At 44.5% G+C, this 27,930-nt stretch overlaps 1 protein-coding gene across 1 annotated transcript in view; it reads right to left on the reverse strand.

The window, feature by feature from the left end:
• LOC124127649 (glutamyl aminopeptidase-like) overlaps window positions 1-27,930 on the reverse strand; it is a 202,970-nt gene that overhangs the window by 77,860 nt on the left and 97,180 nt on the right. Inside the window, exon 3 of the mRNA XM_048395096.1 lies at window positions 2,956-3,119. Within this exon, the coding sequence (XP_048251053.1) occupies window positions 2,956-3,119 (164 nt within the window). The remainder of the gene's footprint in view (window positions 1-2,955; window positions 3,120-27,930) is intronic.

Consider the following 27,930-nt stretch of genomic DNA (forward strand, 5'->3'; position numbering starts at 1 on the left):
TCACCGTTACTAACACATAGTGGGAGTGTAGATGTCACCGTTACTAACACGTATTGGGAGTGTAGATGTTACCGTTACTAACACGTAGTGTGAGTGTAGATGTCACCGTTACTAACACATAGTGGGAGTGTAGATGTTACCGTTACAAACACGTAGTACAAGTGTAGATGTTACCGTTACTAACACGTAGTGGGAGTGTAGATGTCACCGTTACTAACACGTCGTGGGAGTGTAGATGTTACCGTTACAAACACAAAGTGTGAGTGTAGATGTCACCGTTACAAACACGTAGTGGGAATGTAGATGTCACCGTTACTAACACGTAGTGGGAGTGTAGATGTCACCGTTACTAACACGTCGTGGGAGTGTAGATGTCATCGCTACTAACGCGTGGTGGGAGTATCGATATCACCGTTACTAACACGTAGTTGGAGTGTCGATATCAACGTTACAAACACGTAGTGGGAGTGTAGATGTCATCGTTACTAGCACGTAGTGGGAGTGTAGATTTCACCGTTACAAATGCATAGTGGGAGTGTAGATGTCACCGTTACAAACACCTAGTAGGAGTGTAGATGTCACCGTTACAAACACGTAGTGGGAGTGTAGATGTCACCGTTACTAACACGTAGTGGGTGTGTAGATATCACCGTTACAAATACATAGTGGTAGTGTAGATGTTACCGTTACAAACACGTAGTGGGAGGGTAGATGTCACCGTCACTAACACGTAGTAGGTGTGTAGATATCACCGTTACAAATGCATAGTGGGAGAGTAGATGTCACCGTCACTAACACGTAGTGGGAGTGTAGATGTCACCGTCACTAACACGTAGTGGGAGAGTAGATGTCACCGTCACTGACACGTAGTTGGAGAGTAGATGTCACCGTTATAAACACATAGTGGGAGAGTAGATGTCCCCGTTAGAAACACGTAGTGGGAGCGTCGATATCAATGTTACAAACACGTAGTGGGAGTGTAGATGTTACCGTTACAAACACGTAGTGGGAGTGTAGATGTCACCGTTACAAACACGTAGTGGGAGAGTAGATGTTACCGTTACTAACACGTAGTGGCAGTGTAGATGTCACCGTTACAAACACGTAGTGGGAGTGTAGATGTCACCGTTACTAACACATAGTGGGAATGTCGATATCAATGTTACAAACACGTAGTGGGTGTGTAGATGTCACCGTTACAAACACGTAGTGGGAGTGTAGATGTCACCGTTACTAAGAAGTAGTGGGAGGGAAGATGTCACTGTTACAAACACGTAGTGGGAGTGTCGATATCAATGTTACAAACACGTAGTGGGTGTGTAGATGTCACCGGTACTAACACGTAGTGGGAGGGAAGATGTCACAGTTACTAACACGTAGTGGGAGTGTAGATGTCACCGTTACAAACACCTAGTAGGAGTGTAGATGTCACCGTTACAAACACCTAGTAGGAGTGTAGATGTCACCGTTACAAACACGTAGTGGGAGTGTAGATGTTACCGTTACAAACACGTAGTGGGAGTGTAGATGTCATCGCTACTAACACGTAGTGGGAGTGTAGATGTTACCGTTACAAACACGTAGTGGGAGTGTAGATGTTACCGTTACAAACACGTAGTGGGAGTGTAGATGTCACCGTTACAAACACGTAGTGGGAGGGTAGATGTCACCGTCACTAAGACGTAGTAGGTGTGTAGATATCACCGTTACAAATGCATAGTGGGAGAGTAGATGTCACCGTCACTAACACGTAGTGGAAGAGTAGATGTCACCGTCACTAACACGGAGTAGGTGTGTAGATATCACCGTTACAAATGCATAGTGGGAGTGTAGATGTCACCGTCACTAACACGTAGTGGGAGAGTAGATGTCACCGTCACTAACAGATAGTTGGAGAGTAGATGTCACCGTCACTAACACGTAGTGGGAGAGTAGATGTCACCGTTACTAACACATAGTGGGGGAGTAGATGTCACCGTTACTAACACATAGTGGGAGAGTATATGTCACCGTCACTAACACGGAGTGGGAGAGTAGATGTCACCGTCACTAACACATAGTGGGAGAGTAGATGTCACTGTTACAAACACGTAGTGGGAGTGTAGATGTTACCGTTACTAACCCGTAGTGGGAGGGTAGATGTCACCGTCACTAACACGTAGTAGGTGTGTAGATATCACCGTTACAAATGCATAGTGGGAGAGTAGATGTCACCGTCACTAACACGTAATGGGAGTGTAGATGTCACCGTCACAAACACGTAGTGGGAGAGCAGATGTCAACGTCACTAACACGTAGTTGGAGAGTAGATGTCACCGTTACTAACACATAGTGGGGGAGTAGATGTCACCGTTACTAACACATAGTGGGAGAGTAGATGTCACCGTCACTAACACGTAGTGGGAGAGTAGATGTCACCGTTACTAACACATAGTGGGAGAGTAGATGTCACTGTTACAAACACGTAGTGGGAGTGTAGATGTTACCGTTACTAACCCGTAGTGGGAGGGTAGATGTCACCGTTACTAACCCGTAGTGGGAGGGTAGATGTCACCGTTACTAACACGTAATGGGAGGTTAGATGTCACCGTTACTAACACGTAGTGACAGTTATAAACATGTGTTGGGAGGGTAAATGTGACAGTTATAAACACATGGTAGGAGTGTAGATGTGACAGTTTCAAACACATGGTAGGATGGTAGATGTGACAGTTATAAACACATGGTAGGATGGTAGATGTGACAGTTATAAACACATGGTAGGAGGGTAGATGTGATAGTTATAAACACATGGTAGGAGGGTAGATGTGACAGTTACAAACACATGGTAAGATAGAAAACGGGACAGTTACAAATAACATCATAGGAGTTAAGATGTCTATTTCCAATCTTTTGGTTCAAAGATGTGCATCGACTTTTGTTTAAGCAGCCATTGTCTGGGACAATCTACACTACCTGGTAGCCATTGTTAAAACTGTAATTTCTCGACTTGAAATCTGCGACGACGAATGCGAGGATGTAGGTGGACATAATGGGTGTGGGGTCGAACTCCTTCTTCAGCCATCCGTTGTTGAGCACAGAGGACCGATACAAGGGCATGTTGCACAGCGCCTGATAACCTGAATAGAGCAGAACAATACTGTACCTTCACATCCACCATCATCATGGGACAAGTACAACAATCATTACCACGCCCGTAATACCACTGCCAAGGCATTCATCTGCACCCTACTTCATATACACCCATTGCCAGCATCTGCACAAGTCAACCGCCAGCCCCTATATCCGGACAAGACGACTATCAGCACCCTACCTCATATAGCCCCACTGTCTACATCTATACAAGACGACCATCAGCACCTTACTTCATACATTCCAACTGCCTACATCTATGAAGTATTATTCGGAGTTGATTAGTCGATCATAGGCTAAATTAAGGAAACTGCAAGATACAATTACATACACAAACATCACCAAGTTAGAAACATCTGTTTTCAACCTAACTTCCCACTCGGTGCAGGGTAGGTGAGGGGAGCCCGCGCGACGATCGACTCATCGAGTCATGTGATGTGGGCTCTTGGTTTTCATACGAGTTAGTAGTTTATCTGCTGTGAAATTGGTTATAATTGCTCATAAGTTACACCATCAGTACAAAATCGGTAAACGAAGGATTCACGACAAAGCATCGGTTGACATTTCTATCGACTGTCCACTTGGTCCAAGAGGCACACTCTCATTTACAACACGATGTTCAAGGTCGTAAGTAGACGCGGTGATGAACATGTAGGGGGGATCTATCGATACGATGTTTTGTGTATAAGTGATGCTCCTTACCTCTATAATATCAGATGCCTGCTCTTTTACAATACAAACGTGAGTTGCCGTATACTCGCTCCATTTACATTAATATGCTTTCGCGAGTTCTGCGATAGATCACGGGCAATTGCAAAAACGCATTGGCATGACATATTGAAGTATATATATAATACAATTTTGAGATGCATGTAAAGACGTTGTACACAAATGCACAGTGCTACCGACGCCCCCATTCGAATAACAAGCATATGCCCCAAACAGCCCCGACCGCACGTGGTGTTATCACATGTGACCTATTCACGGGTGAGTAATAAAGTCTATTTATCTATATCCGGACAAAAGAAAAGTTACCAATGTTTCACCAATATTCGCCTCGATCACCACTAGCTTACTTGTGTTCCATACAGTCGCCCTTTGTGTTTGACCGTCGTCATAGCAATATACCCTGCAACTGATGCGGAAGTTGTCACGATGTTAAAAGCATGGGAGTAAAGTGAAAGCAGACATCTTTCTGACATGGCAACCTTAGTTGCATTGGCAACAGCCATCTGAATCGTTGTTCTCAATTATATAGCAGCTACCAGCTGGACAGTGCTGCTTCTCAACGATGTACGTGCGATAGAGCCTTTTAATCTTTTAATTTGATTTGACAGAGACAAATAACCTAGAAGGGATCATTTCAATCGATTGAGTGTTGATGTATACCATCAACTGCAACATCACGTCAGCTGGTGTACAACGCCGACTGCAACATCACGTCAGCTGATGTACAACACCGACTGCAACATCACGTCAGCTGATGTACAACACCGACTGCAACATCACTTCAGCTGATGTACAAAACCGACTGCAACATGACGTCAGCTGATGTACAACACAGACTGCAACATGACGTTAGCTGATGTACAACACCGACTGCAACATCACGTCAGCTGATGTACAACACCGACTGCAACATGACGTCAGCTGATGTACAACACCGACTGCAACATCACGTCAGCTGATGTACAACACCGACTGCTACATGACGTCAGCTGATGTACAACACCGACTGCAACATCACGTCACCTGATGTACAACACCGACTGTACACACACATGTATGTACATGTTTCACTCAAGTTCTCTATGTGTACAATCACGACTACAATGACCAGATGTAAAGTTCCGTGTTGAAATTGTTGACTTCCTAAAGGGGGGGAAGTTAAATCACTTGTGTGTGTATATATGTTGTCTTAGTATGTCCAGCGGGGGTTCCAGTGAAGCCGTCTATTTGAGCACGGGGCCAGCACTGCAGCTGGAGACACCGGCGCTGGGATACTGATCACAAGTAGGGCAATACATTCCTCCTCCTACTCTGTCATGTCTACCGTATAGACTAGAGTATGAGAACAGGCGATAATTTAACCCTGACGGTCAGTTCAAATATAAGCTACTATCTTGTTTTATCTGTCAGTGATAGACTGTTTCACACGTATGTGTCAGTGATAGACTGTTTCACATATATCTGTCAGTGATAGACTGTTTCACATATATCTTTCAGTGATAGACTGTTTTACATATATCTGTCAGTGATAGACTGTTTCACATATATCTGTCAGTGATAGACTGTTTTACATATATCTGTCAGTGATAGACTGTTACACACATATCTGTCAGTGATAGACTGTTTCACACGAATCTGTCAGTGATAGACTTTATCACACGTATCTGTCAGTGATAGACTGTTTTACATATATCTGTAAGTGATAGACCGTTTCACATATATCTGTCAACGATAGACTGTTTCACACGAATCTGTCAGTGATAGACTGTTTCACACATATCTGTCAGTGATAGACTGTTTCACACGAATCTGTCAGTGATAGACTGTTTCACATATATCTGTCAGTGATAGACTGTTTCACACGAATCTGTCAGTGATAGACTGTTTCACATATATCTGTCAGCGATAGACTGTTTCACACATATCTGTCAGTGATAGACTGTTTCACACGAATCTGTCAGTGATAGACTGTTTCACACATATCTGTCAGTGATAGACTGTTTCACACGAATCTGTCAGTGATAGACTGTTTCACATGTATCTGTCAGTGATAGACTGTTTCACATGTATCTGTCAGTGATAGACTGTTTCACACATATCTGTCAGTGATAGACTGTTTCACATATATCTGTCAGTGATAGACTGTTTCACATGTACAATACAAATACAGGGTCAGATGGAGTGAATGCACAAAGACTCGAATCATTTTGGTAATCGTCAAGTTATTGATTTTGATATCATTCAGAAGCTGGAAGGAACGCATCTTTCTTCCGTGTGTCAACTTACCGGCTAACACTGGGTAATGAATGATGCAGAGAACAACTAATTAAGTACAGACGCTACTAGGTGGGATTATAATAGGTCCCCTGTGATCGACGGTTGTCGTAAAGGCGACTGAATGGATCGGGAGATGCTAGATTGCTTGATGTCATGTCGACGTTCCCCGCCTGTCGCGGCACGGGACCCTGCTCATGGCATCATTCAGTGGACTGCTCGGTCCAGACACGATGAGTTACAGCTCGGCGTCATATAGCACGATCTTAACTCACTTTGGCTTCAAACAACAAATCCAACAATCTTACTGTTTAAGGCTTAGGCTGTTGGAGGCGAGTGAGGGTCGGTAGGTTACAATGTAATGATCTCACTGAATGTAATCGTCCCCATGGCGCAAAGCTAGTGCTTGTCGGTTATTCTTTTTTCTTGTCTTGAACAGGCTCTATTATTATAGGTCGCTGTCATATAGCTGAAATATTAAAGACTGCTTCATAAATTAGCATTCACCTACTCCTTGACGTACATAACCTGTTTTTAACTGAAGCTTACCGCAGTTCCAGAATGGCTTGATACTACGGCTAGATATCAATGAACGCATCTTTCAGTTTTGATTTTTTATCGTTTGCTTGATATCCTATATAACGCATACCATCTTCCACATCGGATATCATTCACAGATGTACAGTGTGTTCCACAGTAGCTGGAGGTATGTCATATAGGCATCCAACATTACTCCCTGGTGGAAGGGTAATTATAGTTTGTCCTAAAACCAAAAACGCTTCCGTTGAGCATTACGAGCATATATTTTATTTAAACTCATTTATCTGAAATACCTAATTGTTTCAATATGTTTCCAAAGTGCACCGGCATTGTACCCAGCCAACATTCGGCGTATCCCTTCTAATCTTAAGCCCCCTCCGGGCAGGACCCTTCATCCCAAGCGCTGTCTATAAACGTCACGTCGCCAGATCTCACGTTTGTCCAGGTACGTGGGCCACCGACCTTGCCCCACGTTATATAATACCTCTATCTACCAAACCTGCTCGTCACGCCGAAGACCCGGGTTCCATTCCCGACATGGGTACAATGTGTGAAGCCCATTTCTGCAGTCCCCCGCCGTGATATTGCTGGAATATTGCTAAAGCGGCGTGAAACCATACTCACTTATTCACAAAACCTGACTAAAATGGTCAGTCATGGACGGCAGACGGCTACACAAGATCCGCCAAAAGCCTTACTCATACTCAATTAAAAGGAAGTTAAGGTAGGCAACTCAAACTCGGTCACAAAAAGCACCATGACAAGGTATGGGCATCATGCAATCAACCTCAATCCATTGCTCACTTGTTACTGGAATGTCAAAACTATGCCCCGGCCCGGACTCGGTTAAGACAAGAATTGCAGTTAGATCCGCTGTCTGTCGTAGCTTCACTAAAGCCAAGAGATGCAATAGCGAAGGCCAAACTAACTCTGTTTCTGAGAGATGGACAGCTGCTCCAACGTTTATAGACAGAGCAGCCAAAGAAATACATGAAATCATATCAATATACGAAAATAGAAATCTTATCAATACCAAAACAGAATTGTTATCAATTCTAAAAATGACAAAAGATATGTTTACCCAACTCACACATGTGGCTGCCGTCGTTTAATCTTCACCCCTGAGTTTCGTCTTAGACCTGTTGGCAGCAGTCTGGGTGGAGATGCATGCTATGATGTTGGACACTATTTTGTTTCTGCTGACAGTTAGGTTTTAGATGCTATGGCCGATTGGCCAATATAATTTTATATCCTCTTTTAATGGTTGTCTATAAAAAATCGTAAACAGTGATATCCCCTTCACTTTAGTTTTACTTTAGAATACACGCTAATGAAAGACATTTCTTTTTTTTCACATGAAGTAACCGCTGGCTGTCGAATTGACTTGGAATTATGACACCTATGTTGGTTGCAGATTGAGGCTGATTGTACCCATCCCGGCGTGTATGACTGCTGCAAAGTAGACGGTTTTAGATTCGTGAAGGCCTTCATTCCGTTTTGTTATCTGAATTGATCGACTCGATCGAGACCAAATATAATTCATGGGGCATCCATTCCTCTGCCCATCCACTGTAGACTACGTAATGAATGAGTATGTCACAGCCTCTGTTCAGAAGTGAGTGGGTGAGTATGACAACCAACCTCCCCTGTTCAGCAGTGAGTGGGTGAGTATGGCACCCAACCTCCCCTGTTCAGCAGTGAGCGGGCGAGTATGGCACCCAATCGCCCCTGTTTAGAAGTGAGTGGGTGAGTATGGCACAAAACCTCCCCTGTTCAGCAGTGAGTGGGTGAGTATGGCACAAAACCGCCCCTGTTTAGAAGTGAGTGGGTGAGTATGGCACAAAACCTCCCCTGTTCAGCAGTGAGTGGGTGAGTATGGCACAAAACCTCCCCTGTTCAGCAGTGAGTGGGTGAGTATGGCACAAAATCGCCCCTGTTTAGAAGTGAGTGGGTGAGTATGGCACCCAATCGCCGCTGTTCAGCAGTGAGTGGGTGAGTATTGCACCCAACCTCCCCTGTTTAGCAGTGAGTGGGTGAGTATGACACCCAATCGCCCCTGTTTAGAAGTGAGTGGGTGAGTATGACACCCAATCGCCCCTGTTCAGCAGTGAGTGGGTGAGTATGACACCCAACCTCCCCTGTTCAGCAGTGAGTGGGTGAGTATGGCACCCAACCTCCCCTGTTTAGAAGTGAGCGGGTGAGTATGACACCCAATCGCCCCTGTTTAGAAGTGAGTGGGTGAGTATGGCACCGAACCTCCCCTGTTTAGAAGTGAGTGGGTGAGTATGGCACCCAATCGCCCCTGTTTAGAAGTGAGTGGGTCAGTATGGCACCCAATCGCCCCTGTTTAGAAGTGAGTGGGTGAGTATGACACCCAATCGCCCCTGTTTAGAAGTGAGTGGGTGAGTATGGCACCCAATCGCCGCTGTTCAGCAATGAGTGGGTGAGTATTGCACCCAACCTCCCCTGTTTAGCAGTGAGTTGGTGAGTATGACACCCAATCGCCCCTGTTCAGCAGTGAGTGGGTGAGTATGACATCCAATCGCCCCTGTTTAGAAGTGAGTGAGTGAGTATGATACCCAATCGCCCCTGTTCAGCAGTAAGTGGGTGAGTTAGACACCCAATCGCCGCTGTTCAGCAGTGAGTGGGTGAGTATGACACAAAATCGCCCCTGTTCAGCAGTGAGTATTGCACACAACCTCTCCTGTTAAAAAATGAGTATGACGACCCAACCTCCCCTGTTCAGATGTGAGTATAACACCCCACCGCCCCTGTTCAGAAGTTAGTATGACACCACACCGCCCCTGTTCAGATGTGAAGAGCTTAGAGCTGAAAGGGGCCAAAATGCACTTTTTGCATATTATTGCATAAATAACATCTATGAGTTCTTGCCTACCTGTAGAAAAAATTATGTATGTTTTCATTGATGCGTTTTTGAAATATGGCTACTTAAAATTCTATAAAAGGGCCAAAGTCAAGTTTCAAAAGGGCCAAAGTCACTTTGTTAGATTTTGGCTCTTTTATAGCTCTCATTTCCGTATGTGATTGAGACTGGTTGTCTGAGAGAGATTTTGAAAGTTTGGAACCTTATTATCATATTTCAACTATTTCAACAAAGTTAGCATTAGTTTAAATCATTTAAAAGTACTTCAAAAGCAAGTGGTTGTACTTTTAGTAGTAGTTTATCAATCTCACATGTTAAATCTCATGCAAATGCCTGAAGGTCAAAAAGGGCCAAAATACAGACACTTGCCCTTTCCACCCTCACACAAATTAAAAACATAAGTTTATTTCCTTTTTGAATGTTTTTTTATAACACCATTTATATCTCTGCTGTCAGAATGCGTTAAGGTCTAGGAATTTATCGGTGAAAAAAAAGTTTATTAACATGCATAATATTATGTGTTTTCATCACTTTTCTCAAAACAGACTCCACATGACATTGGCCCTTATGGCTCTAAGCTCTTCATGTGTGTATGACACCACACCGCCCCTGTTCAAAAGTGAGTATGACACCCTACCACCCCTGTTCAGAAGTTAGTATGACACCACATCGCCCCTGTTCAGATATGAGTATGAAACCACACCACCCCTGTTCAGAAATGAGTATGCCATCACACCACCCCTGTTCAGATGTGAGTATGACACCACATCGCCCCTATTCAGATATGAGTATGACACCACACCGCCCCTGTTCAGATGTGAGTATGCCATCACACCACCCCTGTTCAGATATGAGTATGACACCACACCACCCCTGTTCAGATATGAGTATGACACCACACCGCCCCTGTTCAGATATGAGTATGCCATCACACCACCCCTGTTCAGATATGAGTATGACATCACACCACCCCTGTTCAGATATGAGTATGACATCACACCACCCCTGTTCAGATATGAGTATGAAACCACACCACCCCTGTTCAGAAATGAGTATGCCATCACACCACCCCTGTTCAGATATGAGTACGACATCACACCACCCCTGTTCAGATATGAGTATGACATCACACCACCCCTGTTCAGATATGAGTATGCCATCACACCACCCCTGTTCAGATATGAGTATGCCATCACACCACTCCTGTTCAGATATGAGTATGCCATAACACCACCCCTGTTCAGATATGAGTATGACATCACACCACCCCTGTTCAGATATGAGTATGACATCACACCACCCCTGTTCAGATATGAGTATGACATCACACCACCCCTGTTCAGATATGAGTATGACACCACACCACCCCTGTTCAGATATGAGTATGCCATCACACCACCCCTGTTCAGATATGATTATGACATCACACCACCCCTGTTCAGATATAGGTATGACATCACACCACCCTTGTTCAGATATGAGTATGACATCACACCGCCCCTGTTCAGATATGAGTATGCCATCACACCACCCCTGTTCAGATATGATTATGTCATCACACCACCCCTGTTCAGATATGAGTATGACATCACACCACCCCTGTTCAGAAGTGAGTATGACATCACACCACCCCTGTTCAGAAGTGAGTATGACACCACATCGCCCCTGTTCAGATATGAGTATGACACCACACCACCCCTGTTCAGATGTGTGTATGACACCCAACCTCCCCTGTCCAGAAGTGAGTATGACACCCCACCACCCCTGTTCAGAAATGTGTATGACACCACACCACCCCGTTCAGATGTGAGTATGACACCACACCGCCCCTGTTCAAAAGTGAGTATGACACCCTACCACCCCTGTTCAGATGTGAGTAAGACACCACATCGCCCCTATTCAGAAGTGAGTATGACACCCCACCGCCCCTGTTCAGAAGTTAGTATGACACACCACAACCCCTGTTCAGATGTGGGTATGACACCTCATCGCCTCTGTTCAGATGTGAGTATGACACGCCACCGCCCCTGTTCAGAAGTGTGTATGACACCATACCGCCTCTGTCCAGAATTGTGTATGACACCACATTTGAATATGGCGACTCCACCACCCCTGTTCCGAAGTGATATTCATATACTACTTTATATATAATAAAAGTAGGTGATTATTAAATGTAAAGGTTTATACCAAGTATAACAAAAACAACAAAAATCCCATGCAAGAAGGTTTATGGCTGTAAAACATAATACAAAAACACATTTGATAGTTTGCACGTGCCTGCCTAAAGCAGTAGTGCTACACACACGTGTGTGGTGTCATTACTGATCGTGACACTTGATGAATGTCGATTAATCTTTGAGGACCATTGTTGCTGTCAGTCTTATTGATTCTGCTATTCATACAGTTGTGGTTTACTTAATTTCATTCACTGTTTGTTTATCAACTAGCGATGCGGCGTCTGAAACGCGTGAAGCGTCTACCGGCTATTGGCTTGTAGAAACTGGCAGAGGTCAGGTGCAACGTGTCACAGTCTGTGATACTGAACTAGGTACAGGAACAGGGACAAACCCTAAATGATGACGATCAACAACGACAGGAGTACAGGCTCTACGAGATCGAGCTCAAACAACAAAGTTTCACTTGGCTACTAGAGTACGAATTGTGGGTCAGATGATTAAGAACCGTCTTCATGCCGCTCATCTCCATGCTCGATGGGAATGTGTTGTGCCCTTCCTTACAAATCGTCATATTGCCAACAGACGTACACAACGTCGAAGCTGGGTAATCGTCGCTGGTCACGTGTCATGTTTTAGATGAGTCCCGAATCACTTTGCACTATCTTGATCTGAAGACGTCGAAATGAACGTCAGGCCAATGTCAGTCTGAGACCTAATCACAGATCAGGCGGTGCATCGGTTATGGTGTCGGGTGTCATCACTGTAACTGACGGAACTCCACTCCGCATTGTTTGGGACAGTACTATCGGGACAACATATTGACACCATTTGTTGTCTCGTTGGCAAGCCGTGCGGGTCAACGTTTTATCTTTCAGGACAACATCGCCCATGTCCACCGTGCACGAATCGTCAATACTCACCTCCAGCAGCATAACATCCATACAAGGCTATGGCCAGCAATGATCCCTGACTTTTTCGCTACTGAACATGACGGGAACATGATAGGGATATGTGTGCATCAACGTCATAGGCCGCCGACCACGTAGGCTGAACTTGACCAAGCGCTGCAAGCCGAGTGGGGAGACTCGCAGTATGCCACGTCGACCGAATCAATGTTGTATCAATGTGGTAGTATTACGCACTACTTATCACAAAACGTCTACTTTGAATGACATTTCTTACACCTATCGTCCTTTAAGATTGTTGGCGGGCATACCATCTTCTGTCATACTGTACTTCCAGTTGTTTACTACCATACAACTATGACTAGAAACTATTATCTCTTTAACTTTTGGAAATTTTAAGTTATTTCCGAATGATCGTAAGAGAACGCAAGCTAATGACAGTAATTCGTAATTGTGTATTCTTTGCTTCTAATGCATACGTCAGCCGGAAATATCAGCATTAGGGGGTATGTTTAGTGTCATTAAAAGTTTTGAGTTGGCTTCATGCGTTTATAGACATGTGCTTTTTGTCTAAAAGAGAGCACTTGCCCCACACTCTGCATACCACTAAAAGTACTTATCTCTAACATAGCCCCTGCACTGACAGAGTCAAATCCCCCAGTGGGCTTCAACAGTTTTCTTCTAGTACATACAGCTTTGCTGAAGGACGAACATATCCCCCCTTCAATGTCTTGACTTTCACTGTCCTGACTCGACCTTCATTGTCCGGCATGATTTTCGGAGATTCTTTCAAGGTCTGGGACAGTTGACACCAACAACCAGAACAAGATCTCCGACAGAAGAGCTTGATGTATCTCTGGTCAATATGTGGTGAATGAAGTGATCGGATAAGTATTCCTTAAGCCAGTGTTGATAGTTATGGCCTGGGATGACCTGTGCCTGTCTCCAACGACACCTACTGTTCACTTCCTGATCTGGCAGCACGGAGTCGGAAAGTAATTGGTGTGAACAGCGAATAATCAATGGTGTCAGGGCTGTTATGTATAAGAGGTTGACAAAGTAATCCACACCTGCATAGACAAATGGTCCTTCCGTAGGTCCAATGTGTCTTTCTGTCAGTTCTGCCATCCTCGAAACTACACGATTTTTACGCTGTTTACACTGTTTACGGCACTTGACACATTTGTTCATTACTTCATTTGCCAGACGTTGTGCGCTTAGTGGACATTCTTAGAGTTTCTTTTTCACATTAGAGACCACATGTTCTGGGCCTACATGAACAACATTATGCATGAGCAGTTGAGCGATATAATGATCACAGGGAATTAGCATTAAAAAACCTTACTTCATTTAGGATAAGAGTTCTGCATAGTCTCCAATTCACTCCGAAATGTCAACCATCGTATATTGGAGAATATGAGAACAGTTTAGGTCACTGGAATTTCTCTAAATGCCTTCAAATACTCAATTTCGGTAGAAAGTGCATCTCTTTGTGATTCCGACACCCAACAGTTTCTTCATACTCACTGGGAAGCAAGCAATTCAGAAAGTTTGATTCAGAATTTAAAGCATTTCAATGTGGACAGAAAATTGTGAATAGCACGCATTTTCCAAGCTGTCCTTCTGTAAAGTTTCTGCCACGTAGAAAAGTATTCTAGGTTATGCAGGTCTTACACTTAAAGTTTTACAAAGATCTCCCCTTCAGTTTGTTGGAGAGCCTTTTCAGCAGTTGATATATGCATTACGCATCTACCCTTGACCTCAGGGTTCGCTTCATCCAGTTGACAGGCTATGTATTATCTCCCCCCCCCCCCCCCCCCACCCCCCCCCCCCCCCACACACACACACACACAGACCCCACAAGAAGTCAGGTCCACTTAACCAAGTATGAGTGATAGAGAATTGCTTTCCATAGAAGCTCCAGTGATGGTACATGATGCCACTGTATGCTGCTGCTTGATTCTAGTATTTCTGAGTTCCTTTTCGAAGCAAAGGCTTTGAAACGTCTAGTTTCGTTGTTGGTGTACTACAGTACTGTGTTCGAGTTTGTCCATAACCACACACTTCACAGAGCGAATGTTAACTCGTCCTTTAGAGAAAAGCCTGCCACCACAACTCCTTCCAACCCAAGTCTGGGACTTGAAAGCGCAGGTTTTATCTGGGCATCATGAGTCTTGACAGCAACAATGGAGTATGAGAGACCTTGACTATGAGCGTATCGAAAAAAATGAAGCTCAATTCAATCAACGTGAGAGCTGTGGACAATGTCTTGGTCATTATAAGACAGTCAGGGAGTAATTCATCCCAAGCAATTGTCTGTAGCCATAGCTTTTTGATCAAGCACTTAGCTCTCAGGATAACTGGAGCTAAAAATTCACTTGGATCAAAGAACTGACCACAACTCACTGTGCTAACTACTCCTCTTTTGTGGATCCTTGAGTTTGAAAACAAAAGTCATCAGGCACATTCCACTTCAGACTAAGCGTATGCTGCTCTGGTAGACCATCAAAATCCAAGTCAGCTCTTTCACGCTCAGATTTTATGTTCAGAATAATTTTTGCAAATAGAATCCTTCACTTAGTTTCATCTGCAGACTCGACATATTTAAGTAGGTCAACGACGTAGAATTCATGCAGGAGACTCTGAACAGCAGTGGAACTGAACTTTTCTGCATTGTCCTGAGCAGTGTATTTCAGCGCATAGTTCACGGTCATGTTGTACACTTAAGGAGGGCCTGGCTGATTCTAGAGGAAGCAAAGTGAGTCAGTTTCGGGCACTCTCACCTGATAAAACATCCCTTCGATGTTGGTGCCAATGAATACAGCCTAAATTGCAAAAGGAATCTAAATATACTCTTCAAAAGATCCTGTCCAGTCATGCGATTACCATTCAATGAAGTTTCTTGCTGCTGCATAAAATACAATGTGGACTTTCCCAGGTTATTTGGGTTTACAACACCATGAAGTGGAATGTACCAGGTCCGAAGTTTGACATATATTTTCCTTCCATTAGTTTACGTACATGACCCTGGGAAATATATCCGTTTAAAGTATCACTTTAGACACTAGCAAAGTCTTCATCATAGACTAGATGTTTAGCCAAACCCTGAGCCCCCTGTCCAGCAATAGTATGGTTATTGTTTGGGCAAGCATTCGTTAGTGTAGCAAATCCATTCAAATGTTCTTTAATCCTGGGTATGCTGTGAACCTGAATATGGAACTGTTCAACAAACTGCGGCCACTCAATCGAACATTGTGAATTCAATTTGGGACAAATCCTTTTTACACTTTATAAGTACCTGTGCTAACTGATCCGTCAACGCACAACATTTTTTGCCGTGACCAGAGTTTCCTGTAAAGGAACTAAACTGTCTTTCTAGCCTGATTATCTGAAGGTAGCAGAGGGTAACACTCTCTCAGTTGTCAATTAAATTGAGGCTTGAAGCATGCTAGACTTACCTCCCAGCTTGGCACAAAGGGGTTTAGAGGCACTGAGTGTTGTATCCTGAGATTGGGCCCTATGAATGTGATTTGTCCTTTGGATCTCTGGCCCTGTGTTTGGGATGTCAGCAACATCGCCATGGTCACCAACTAGGCACACGCTGGCCAGTGTCATTAACGACCAGCCACTGCCTCATGTTTTCAGCCACAGTCCTTTCAGTTTCACGAATATTTAGTTCCTGTTGACTGGCTTCACTCCCCAGACCTACCGAACTTACCATAGTTACCATAGCTTCTAGTTATGCTATTTCAGTATCCTTTCTGACTTGCTGCTTAGCATGATCCGCTTCTAGTTCAGCTGCCCTTTTGGCAAGTACAGCGGCTCGTTTTACATGAAGTGCTCGAAGATTGGCTTGCTCAGCTTGCAAAACAAGTCTCTGTTTTGCTTTAGTACTGTTAGTGTGTTTTGTATCAGAAGATACACTTTAGACTTTGTATGTGAAAACACACTTCCAGGGTTGGCAAGAGATGACAGCAATGAAACTGACTTGACTCACCTTTAAGTACATTTTGAGCAACTAATTTTCCTTCGTCAAACCAAAGTGAAGCTTGTTGAAGTTCAAATTCGGAAATTTGTGTTCGTAAATAACCAGCATGACCTCGCTCAAGATTGATTAGTGCTCCTTTAATTTTGTCAATTGATTTCACCAGTGGAAACTTAAACGGTTAGCCCGTATGTGTGTTTTTGCTGCATTGATCACTGTTGTCAAATACGCTGCATGGCCACTTTTCAAGTTATGTGATGACATTCGTAGATCACCTCGGTAGGCGGAACAGACCTTCATTCGTTAAACCCTTCATATATTCAATAAAAATCTCTGCCAAAAGCAGAGTCGCCCGTACGATTTTGACTATATGATGAACATGTGTTTATGAATCACTATCAAATAGTGATGATGTCAGGTGTTCGTGAAGAGGTGAGTGTATCCTGCCCCACTGGTGGCAAAGGCAAGTCATTTGTTCATCGAAAAAAACACATGGGAACATATGGTCAAAATAGGGACTTGCATCGGACATCATTTTTGTCACTGATGCGTCAAATTTCGAAATGTCTTCCACATGTCTATCATAAAAAAATGAAAGCTTTAACTTAGGCCTTGAATGTTGTAACTTTGATCACACAACTTCTAAGTTTGAAATCTTTGTAGAAAGAACATACTCGATTGTATCGCAAAAGTTGGGAAAACCAAAGGCTGGGGGTGCTGGAATGTTGCTCGACACGAAGGGAAAGAAGCATACGGTTCTGAACGAGTGCTCCATTTTCGATTACCCTCTTTCATAGTGTGAAAGAGATCGGATTTTGTTACTGACATGATTCAAATGTACAAACAACGCAACCTATTTGCTTTGACTGTTCTTTAGTTCATATGAATAACTCTAAGACAACGTCCTTGCATACATTTGACTGAAAATGTCAAACACTGCGCGAAAATCGAATCACATCCCTCACAACAGGCTGAGGAAAAGTTCAACAGCAAGGTTAGAATTCCATGTTCGAAAGAAAATACAAGATAATGACAGTAATTAATAACTTGTGCTCTGTCTCTAACACCCCGAATATACCCAACTTTGCTTGAAGAGTATATTAGAGTATATGAAGCTACTTAGTCTGCACAGTGATGTAGTCGCTTAGTTGCAGTATCAAAGCCTCCCTTCCTGCATGGTTTGGGGTCGCCTTAGTTACAATCTCTAACCCTCCCTTGATGCACGGTTCGGAGTTGCCTTAGTTACAATCTCTAACCCTCCCTTCCTGCATGGTTTGGGGTCGCCTTAGTTACAATCTCTAACCCTCCATTGATGCACGGTTCGGAGTTGCCTTAGTTACAATCTCTAACCCTCCCTTCCTGCATGGTTTGGGGTCGCCTTAGTTACAATCTCTAACCCTCCCTTGATGCACGGTTCGGAGTCGCCTTAGTTACAATCTCTAACCCTCCCTTGATGCACGGTTCGGAGTCGCCTTAGTTACAATCTCTGACCCTCCATTGATGCACAGTTCGGAGTTGCCTTAGTTACAATCTCTAACCCTCCCTTGATGCACAGTTCGGAGTCGCCTTAGTTACAATCTCTAACCCTCCCTTGATGCACGGTTCGGAGTCGCCTTAGTTACAATCTCTAACCCTCCATTGATGCACAGTTCGGAGTTGCCTTAGTTACAATCTCTAACCCTCCCTTGATGCACGGTTCGGAGTCGCCTTAGTTACAATCTCTAACCCTCCCTTGATGCACGGTTCGGAGTCGCCTTAGTTACAATCTCTAACCCTCCCTTGATGCACAGTTCGGAGCCGCCTTAGTTACAATCTCTAACCCTCCCTTGATGCAAAGTTCGGAGCCGCCTTAGTTACAGTCTCTAACCCTCCCTTGCTACACTGTTCGGGGTAGCCTTAGTTACAGTCTCTAACCCTTCCTTGATGCACGGTTCGGGGTTGCCTTAGTTACAGTCTCTAACCCTTCTTTGCTGCACGGTTCGGGGTTACCTTAGTTACAGTCTCTAACCCTTCCTTGCTGCACGGTTCGGGGTTGCCTTAGTTACAGTCTCTAACCCTTCCTTGCTGCACGGTTCGGGGTTGCCTTAGTTACAGTCTCTAACCCTCCCTTGCTACACTGTTCGGGGTAGCCTTAGTTACAGTCTCTAACCCTTTCTTGCTGCACGGTTCGGGGTTGCCTTAGATACAGTGTCCAACCCTCCCTTGCTGCAAGGTTCGGGGTTGCCTTAGTTACAGTCTGTAACCATCCCTGGCTGCACAGTTCGGGGTTGCCTTAGTTACAGTCTCTAACCCTTTCTTGCTGCAAGGTTCGGGGTCGCCTTAGTTACAGTCTCTAACCCTCCCTTGCTGCACGGTTCGGGGTTGCCTCAGTTACAGCCTCTAACCCTTTTTTGTTGCAAGGTTCGGGGTTACCTTAGATACAGTGTCTAGCCCTCCCTTCCTGCACGATTGGGGTTGCCTCAGTTACAGTCTCTAACACTCCCTTGCTGCAAGGTTCGGGGTCACCTTAGTTTCAGTCTTTAACCCTCCCTTGCTGCATGATTGGGGTCACCTTAGTTACAGTATCAAGGCCTCCCTTGCTGCACGGTTCGGGGTCGCCTTAGTTACAGTCTCTAACCCTGCTGTGCTGCACGATTGGGGTCACCTTAGTTACAGTCTCTAACCCTTCCTTGCTGCAAGGTTCGGGGTTGCCTTAGTTACATTCTCTAACCCTTCCTTGCTGCACGGTTCGGGGTTGCCTTAGATACAGTGTCTAACCCTCCAATGCCGCAAAGTTCGGGGTCGCCTTAGTTGCAGTCTCTAACCCTCCCTTGCTGCACGTTTCGGGGTTGCCTTAGTTACAGTCTCTAACCCTGCTGTGCTGCAACGTTCGGGGTTGCCTTTGTTACAGTCTCTAACCCTGCTGTGCTGCAACGTTCGGGGTTGCCTTAGTTACAGTCTCTAACCCTGCTGTGCTGCAACGTTCGGGGTTGCCTTAGTTACAGTCTCTAACCCTGCTGGATGCAACGTTCGGGGTTGCCTTAGTTACAGTCTCTAGCCCTGCTGTGCTGCAACGTTCGGGGTTGCCTTAGCTACAGTCTCTAACCCTGCTGTGCTGCAAGGTTAGGGGTCGCCTTAGCTACAGTCTCTAACCCTGCTGTGCTGCAACGTTCGGGGTTGCCTTAGTTACAGTCTCTAACCCTTCCTTGCTGCAAGGTTCGGGGTTGCCTTAGATACAGTGTCTAACACTCCCTTGCTGCAAGGTTCGGGGTCGGCTTAGTTACAGTGTCTAACCCTCCCTTGCTGCACGATTGGGGTCACCTTAGTTATAGTATCAAAGCCTCCTTTCCTGCAAGGTTCGGGGTTGCCTTTGTTACAGTCTCTAACCCTCCCTTGCTGCACGATTGGGGTCACCTTAGTTACAGTCTCTAACCCTTCCTTGCTGCAAGGTTCGGGGTTGCCTTAGTTAAGTCTCTAACCCTTCCTTGCTGCACGGTTCGGGGTTGCCTTAGATACACTGTCTAACCCTCCATTGCCGCAAAGTTCGGGGTCGCCTTAGTTGCAGTCTCTAACCCTCCCTTGCTGCACGTTTCGGGCTTGCCTTAGTTACAGTCTCTAACCCTGCTGTGCTGCAAGGTTCGGGGTTGCCTTAGTTACAGTCTCTAACCCTGCCGTGCTGCAAGGTTAGGGGTTGCCTTAGTTACAGTCTCTAAACCTTCCTTGCTGCAAGGTTCGGGGTTGCCTTAGATACAGTGTCTAACCCTCTCTTGCTGCAAGGTTCGGGTCGCCTTATTTACAGTGTCTAACTCTCCCTTGCTGCACGATTGGGGTCACCTTAGTTATAGCATCAAAGCCTCCTTTGCTGCAAGGTTCGGGGTTGTCTTAGTTACAGTATCTTACCCTGCTGTGCTGCACAGTTCGGGGTTGCCTTAGTTATAGTATCAAAGTCTCCCTTGCTGAAAAGTTCGGGGTTGCCTTTGTTACAGTCTCTAATCCTGCTGTGTTGCACGGTTCGGGGTTGCCTTTGTTACAGTCTCTAATCCTCCCTTGCTGCACGGTTCGGGGTTAACTTACTTACAGTTTCTAAGCCTCACAGTTGGAGGCCTTAGTGGCATGTGGTCCTGTGCACAGCGCACTGAGGCACATGCAAGTAACTTTATTCCAACTGTGCCTCTGTTCACCCAGCAGTGAATGGGTACCCGGTAGGATGAGATGACAATATGTTTGTTAACCTTCTAGTGCCTAACAGGTAGCTTGGGTTGCATACTCCCCAGGGAGCTGAGAATGATTCTTGAGTGAACACTGGTCCAGTGACCGGTGTAATAATAGTGGTTTGTGCATGCCCCTTAGTGGTGTGGAAATATGCGCAATATAAATGGCCTTTTATTATAAGTCTCCATTGCTGCACGGTTCGAGGTCGCCTTAGTTACAGTCGCTAAGCCTCCATTGCTGCACGGTTCGAGGTCGCCTTAGTTACAGTCGCTAAGCCTCCATTGCTGCACGGTTCGAGGTCGCCTTAGTTACAGTCGCTAAGCCTCCATTGCTGCACGGTTCGAGGTCGCCTTAGTTACAGTCGCTAAGCCTCCATTGCTGCACGGTTCGGGATAAAGTGACTTTACATCTCAAAAGACGCACATTTATTTCATTTCAAGATATCCAGGCTTAGGTATCATTACATGGGTATACGATGCTATTCCATATGTCCACTTAGAAGTTGTAAGACGTGTCAGCGAGAGGTGAATGAAAGGCTCTGAGCCTATCTACGAAGGGTGTACAGTACATGGAATGGTGCGCCTTCTTTTGTCCCTGTTAAGAGGTGGACAGTGGAATTTAAAAGGAGAAGAGCGCCTCCAAGGAAATGTTGATGAAATGATTATGGATGACCGACCACTCACCACACGTCACATTGCCTATCAAAGGAATGGACTGGCCATGTCAAAGGTTTCAGGACACTGGCTTCCAAAGCTTCTGACTCCTGGTCAGAGGCGCATCAAGTTCCTCATCTCTCGTGACAGATGCTGTCGTTTTGAATCAGACGTAACCGATTTTGTTGAGCGATTTCTAACTATGGATGAGTTTTGGGTTCATCACTATCAGCCAAAGACTAAACAACATTCAAAGCAGTGGAAACGTCGAACCTCTCCTCCACGGTCACCAGCAGAGATTGCTTCAGTGTCTGGGATCCCACAGGAATCCTACATGTGGTAGAAACTCCCGAAAGGCCAGACATTTAATGGTCGATATGATGCTGATCTACCTGCGTGAGAATATCAAGGCTATACGTCTTCTTTACAATCGCTGCAATGCATGACTGGCTTTGAAATCTTTGGACGTTCTCTAAAATTACTAGAGTTGGCAACGTCGGAGAGCCAACTCTTCTAAATCTTAAAAAGAACTGCATGGCAAGCATTCTGCAAACGACGATGACGTCATCTCTCCTGTGGATGACTTTTTATACCACAAGGAGGAAGCCTTCTACACAAGTAGGATCGAGGCACTCCGGCATCGTTGGCAGACGTGTGTGGAAACGTTTTCGCAATCCCCTCCATCAACACAATCTAGCAGAGTTAGGCTGAGACTCCACATTAGACTTCTTAGACTTCTAGTACAGCCGTTCCCTCGTGCCGATGAAGACATCCATAATTAGGACAGATGTTACTCCAGCAATACGTACATGTAGCTGGCTATATATCTCTGTATCAAAAAGGATAGTATTCCAAAGTTGGCATTTCAGATGGTGCACATGTATATGTATTGACAGTGGTACTGAATCCTTCTAGATGTTGAAGGGTGACAGCTTACATGTAGAAGCATACATGCATTCCCTGCCAGAAATGTATGAATCACAAGATACATTTTGCATTTTTGGCGCCGGTGTAAGTACAGCCGATGTCAAATGTTCTCACATAATGAATACATCTTGATGGCAGCCTCCCCGTGAGATACAGCCATTACACGGACCCAGTCTCAGGAAACGCATTCTGCTAAACGAAACAAATTACATACTGCACACCAAGTGGGGAAATATGGCGAGCATGCCCTCTTAACAATACTTCAAAGACTGTAGTCTGTCGTACCGGTAGACTTGGGAACATCTTTGTCATTACGTTATCTGTTTGTGTGATAAGATAACAGTTGAACATGGGAAGGTCTCACTTGGGAAGCTTGACTGATGAATGCAAAGTGATTGGATGCTATAGGAGCATAATGTGCGTGATAAGCCTTGTTAGCATAGTGTTAAGTCCTTGCTCCGCAGCTCTGCGTATGTCAACTGTCAGACCAACCTATTGCAAACATATAAACTGTATTACATACATAGTTATTGAGCCTCTCCTTGGTCTCTAAATTATTGCAAATATACGTAACAACAATGATGTATTTGCAAACGTAGAATCGTATTTGATCACCGCATGCTTCCATTAGAGATGAACAAGGTCACGGTGTCTCATCATCTCTTTTTCTTGGACTCATGTTTTTGGCAGTGAGTGTCTACAAACCTGACACAGAGTGTCTCCTCAACGCCAAAGTGTCATGTTTATATGAGTGGTTTTTTTAACCTGACACAGAGAGTCTCCTCAACGTCTAAGTATCATGTTTGAAATAGGTGTGTTTAACCCGACACAGAGTGTCTCCCCAACGTCTAGGTATCATATTTGTACTAGGTGTGTTTAACCCGACACAGAGTGTCTCCTCAACGTCTAAGTATCATATTTGTACTAGGTGTGTTTAACCCGACACAGAGTGTCTCCTCAACGTCTAAGTATCATGTTTGTACTAGGTGTGTTTCACCCGACACAGAGTGTCTCCTCAACGTCAAAGTATCATGTTTGTACCAGGTGTGTTTAACCCGACACAGAGTGTCTCCTCAGCGCCTAAGTATTATGTTTGTACTAGGTGTGTTTAACCCGACACAGAGTGTCTCCTCAGCGCCCAAGTATTATGTTTGTACTAGGTGTGTTTAACCCGACACAGGGAGTCTCCTCAACGTCTAAGTATCATGTTTGAAATAGGTGTGTTTAACCCGACACAGAGTGTCTCCTCAACGTCTAAGTATCATGTTTGTACCAGATGTGTTTAACCCGACACAGAGTGTCTCCTCAACGTCTAAGTATCATGTTTGTACTAGGTGTGTTTAACCCGACACAGAGTGTCTCCTCAACGTCTAAGTATCATGTTTGTACTAGGTGTGTTTCACCCGACACAGAGTGTCTCCTCAACGCCTAAGTATCATGTTTGTACTAGGTGTGTTTAACCCGACATAGAGTGTCTCCTCAACGTCTAAGTATCATGCTTGTACTAGGTGTGCTTAACCCGACACAGAGTGTCTCCTCAACGTCTAAGTATCATGTTTGTACTAGGTGTGTTTAACCCGACACAGAGTGTCTCCTCAACGTCTAAGTATTATGTTTGTACTAGGTGTGTTTAACCCGACACAGAGTGTCTCCTCAACGTCTCAGTATCATGTTTGTACTAGGTGTGTTTAACCCGACACAGAGTGTCTCCTCAACGTCTAAGTATCATGTTTGTACTAGGTGTGTTTAACCCGACACAGAGTGTCTCCTCAACGTCTAAGTATTATGTTTGTACTAGGTGTGTTTAACCCGACACAGAGTGTCTCCTTAACGTCTAAGTATCATGTTTGTACTAGGTGTGTTTAACCCGACACAGAGTGTCTCCTCAACGTCTAAGTATCATGTTTGTACTAGGTGTGTTTAACCCGACACAGAGTGTCTCCTCAACTTCTAAGTATCATGTTTGTACTAGGTGTGTTTAACCCGACACAGAGTGTTTCCTCAACGTCTAAGTATCATGTTTGTACTAGGTGTGTTTAACCCGACACAGAGTGTTTCCTCAACGTCTAAGTATCATGTTTGTACTAGGGGTGTTTAACCCGACACAGAGTGTTTCCTCAACGTCTAAGTATCATGTTTGTACTAGGGGTGTTTAACCCGACACAGAGTGTCTCCTCAACGTCTAAGTATCATGTTTGTACCAGGTGTGTTTAACCCGACACAGAGTGTCTCCTCAACGTCTAAGTATCATGTTTGTACTAGGTGTGTTTCACCCGACACAGAGTGTCTCCTCAACGTCTAAGTATCATGTTTGTACTAGGTGTGTTTCACCCGACACAGAGTGTCTCCTCAACGTCTAAGTATCATGTTTGTACTAGGGGTGTTTAACCCGACACAGAGTGTCTCCTCAACGCCTAAGTATCATGTTTGTACTAGGTGTGTTTAACTCGACATAGAGTGTCTCCTCGACGTCTAAGTATCATGTTTGTACTAGGTGTGCTTAACCCGACACAGAGTGTCTCCTCAACGTCTAAGTATCATGTTTGTACTAGGTGTGTTTAACCCGACACAGAGTGTCTCCTCAACGTCTAAGTATTATGTTTGTACTAGGTGTGTTTAACCCGACACAGAGTGTCTCCTCAACGTCTAAGTATTATGTTTGTACTAGGTGTGTTTAACCCGACACAGAGTGTCTCCTCAACGTCTAAGTATCATGTTTGTACTAGGTGTGTTTAACCCGACACAGAGTGTCTCCTCAACGTCTAAGTATCATGTTTGTACTAGGTGTGTTTAACCCGACACAGAGTGTCTCCTCAACGTCTAAGTATCATGTTTGTACTAGGTGTGTTTAACCCGACACAGAGTGTCTCCTCAACTTCTAAGTATCATGTTTGTACTAGGTGTGTTTAACCCGACACAGAGTGTCTCCTCAACGTCTAAGTATCATGTTTGTACTAGGTGTGTTTAACCCGACACAGAGTGTTTCCTCAACGTCTAAGTATCATGTTTGTACTAGGGGTGTTTAACCCGACACAGAGTGTCTCCTCAACGTCTAAGTATCATGTTTGTACTAGGTGTGTTTAACCCGACACAGAGTGTCTCCTCAACGTCTAAGTATCATGTTTGTACTAGGTGTGTTTAACCCGACACAGAGTGTCTCCTCAACGTCTAAGTATTATGTTTGTACTAGGTGTGTTTAACCCGACACAGAGTGTCTCCTCAACGTCTAAGTATTATGTTTGTACTAGGTGTGTTTAACCCGACACAGAGTGTCTCCTCAACGTCTAAGTATCATGTTTGTACTAGGTGTGTTTAACCCGACACAGAGTGTCTCCTCAACGTCTAAGTATCATGTTTGTACTAGGTGTGTTTAACCCGACACAGAGTGTCTCCTCAACGTCTAAGTATCATGTTTGTACTAGGTGTGTTTAACCCGACACAGAGTGTCTCCTCAACTTCTAAGTATCATGTTTGTACTAGGTGTGTTTAACCCGACACAGAGTGTTTCCTCAACGTCTAAGTATCATGTTTGTACTAGGTGTGTTTAACCCGACACAGAGTGTTTCCTCAACGTCTAAGTATCATGTTTGTACTAGGGGTGTTTAACCCGACACAGAGTGTCTCCTCAACGTCTAAGTATCATGTTTGTACTAGGTGTGTTTAACCCGACACAGAGTGTCTCCTCAACGTCTAAGTATCATGTTTGTACTAGGTGTGTTTAACCCGACACAGAGTGTCTCCTCAACGTCTAAGTATTATGTTTGTACTAGGTGTGTTTAACCCGACACAGAGTGTCTCCTCAACGTCTAAGTATCATGTTTGTACTAGGTGTGTTTAACCCGACACAGAGTGTCTCCTCAACGTCTAAGTATCATGTTTGTACTAGGTGTGTTTAACCCGACACAGAGTGTCTCCTCAACTTCTAAATATCATGTTTGTACTAGGTGTGTTTAACCCGACACAGAGTGTTTCCTCAACGTCTAAGTATCATGTTTGTACTAGGTGTGTTTAACCCGACACAGAGTGTTTCCTCAACGTCTAAGTATCATGTTTGTACTAGGGGTGTTTAACCCGACACAGAGTGTCTCCTCAACGTCTAAGTATCATGATTGTACCAGGTGTGTTTAACCCGACACAGAGTGTCTCCTCAACGTCTAAGTATCATGTTTGTACTAGGTGTGTTTCACCCGACACAGAGTGTCTCCTCAACGTCTAAGTATCATGTTTGTACTAGGTGTGTTTCACCCGACACAGAGTGTCTCCTCAACGTCTAAGTATCATGTTTGTACTAGGGGTGTTTAACCCGACAAAGAGTGTCTCCTCAACGCCTAAGTATCATGTTTGTACTAGGTGTGTTTAACTCGACATAGAGTGTCTCCTCGACGTCTAAGTATCATGTTTGTACTAGGTGTGCTTAACCCGACACAGAGTGTCTCCTCAACGTCTAAGTATCATGTTTGTACTAGGTGTGTTTAACCCGACACAGAGTGTCTCCTCAACGTCTAAGTATTATGTTTGTACTAGGTGTGTTTAACCCGACACAGAGTGTCTCCTCAACGTCTAAGTATTATGTTTGTACTAGGTGTGTTTAACCCGACACAGAGTGTCTCCTCAACGTCTAAGTATCATGTTTGTACTAGGTGTGTTTAACCCGACACAGAGTGTCTCCTCAACGTCTAAGTATCATGTTTGTACTAGGTGTGTTTAACCCGACACAGAGTGTCTCCTCAACGTCTAAGTATCATGTTTGTACCAGGTGTGTTTAACCCGACACAGAGTGTCTCCTAAACTTCTAAGTATCATGTTTGTACTAGGTGTGTTTAACCCGACACTGAGTGTTTCCTCAACGTCTAAGTATCATGTTTGTACTAGGTGTGTTTAACCCGACACAGAGTGTTTCCTCAACGTCTAAGTATCATGTTTGTACTAGGGGTGTTTAACCCGACACAGAGTGTCTCCTCAACGTCTAAGTATCATGTTTGTACTAGGTGTGTTTAACCCGACACAGTGTCTCCTCAACGTCTAAGTATCATGTTTGTACTAGGTGTGTTTAACCCGACACAGAGTGTCTCCTCAACGTCTAAGTATCATGTTTGTACTAGGTGTGTTTAACCCGACACAGAGTGTTTCCTCAACGTCTAAGTATCATGTTTGTACTAGGGGTGTTTAACCCGACACAGAGTGTCTCCTCAACGTCTAAGTATCATGTTTGTACTAGGTGTGTTTAACCCGACACAGAGTGTCTCCTCAACGTCTAAGTATTATGTTTGTACTAGGTGTGTTTAACCCGACACAGAGTGTCTCCTCAACGTCTAAGTATCATGTTTGTACTAGGTGTGTTTAACCCGACACAGAGTGTCTCCTCAACGTCTAAGTATCATGTTTGTACTAGGTGTGTTTAACCCGACACAGAGTGTCTCCTCAACGTCTAAGTATCATGTTTGTACTAGGTGTGTTTAACCCGACACAGAGTGTCTCCTAAACTTCTAAGTATCATGTTTGTACTAGGTGTGTTTAACCCGACACAGAGTGT

The sequence above is a fragment of the Haliotis rufescens genome, unplaced genomic scaffold, assembly GCF_023055435.1.
Source record: "Haliotis rufescens isolate VD_foot unplaced genomic scaffold, xgHalRufe1.0.p SCAF_14, whole genome shotgun sequence".
NCBI lineage: Eukaryota > Metazoa > Mollusca > Gastropoda > Lepetellida > Haliotidae > Haliotis > Haliotis rufescens.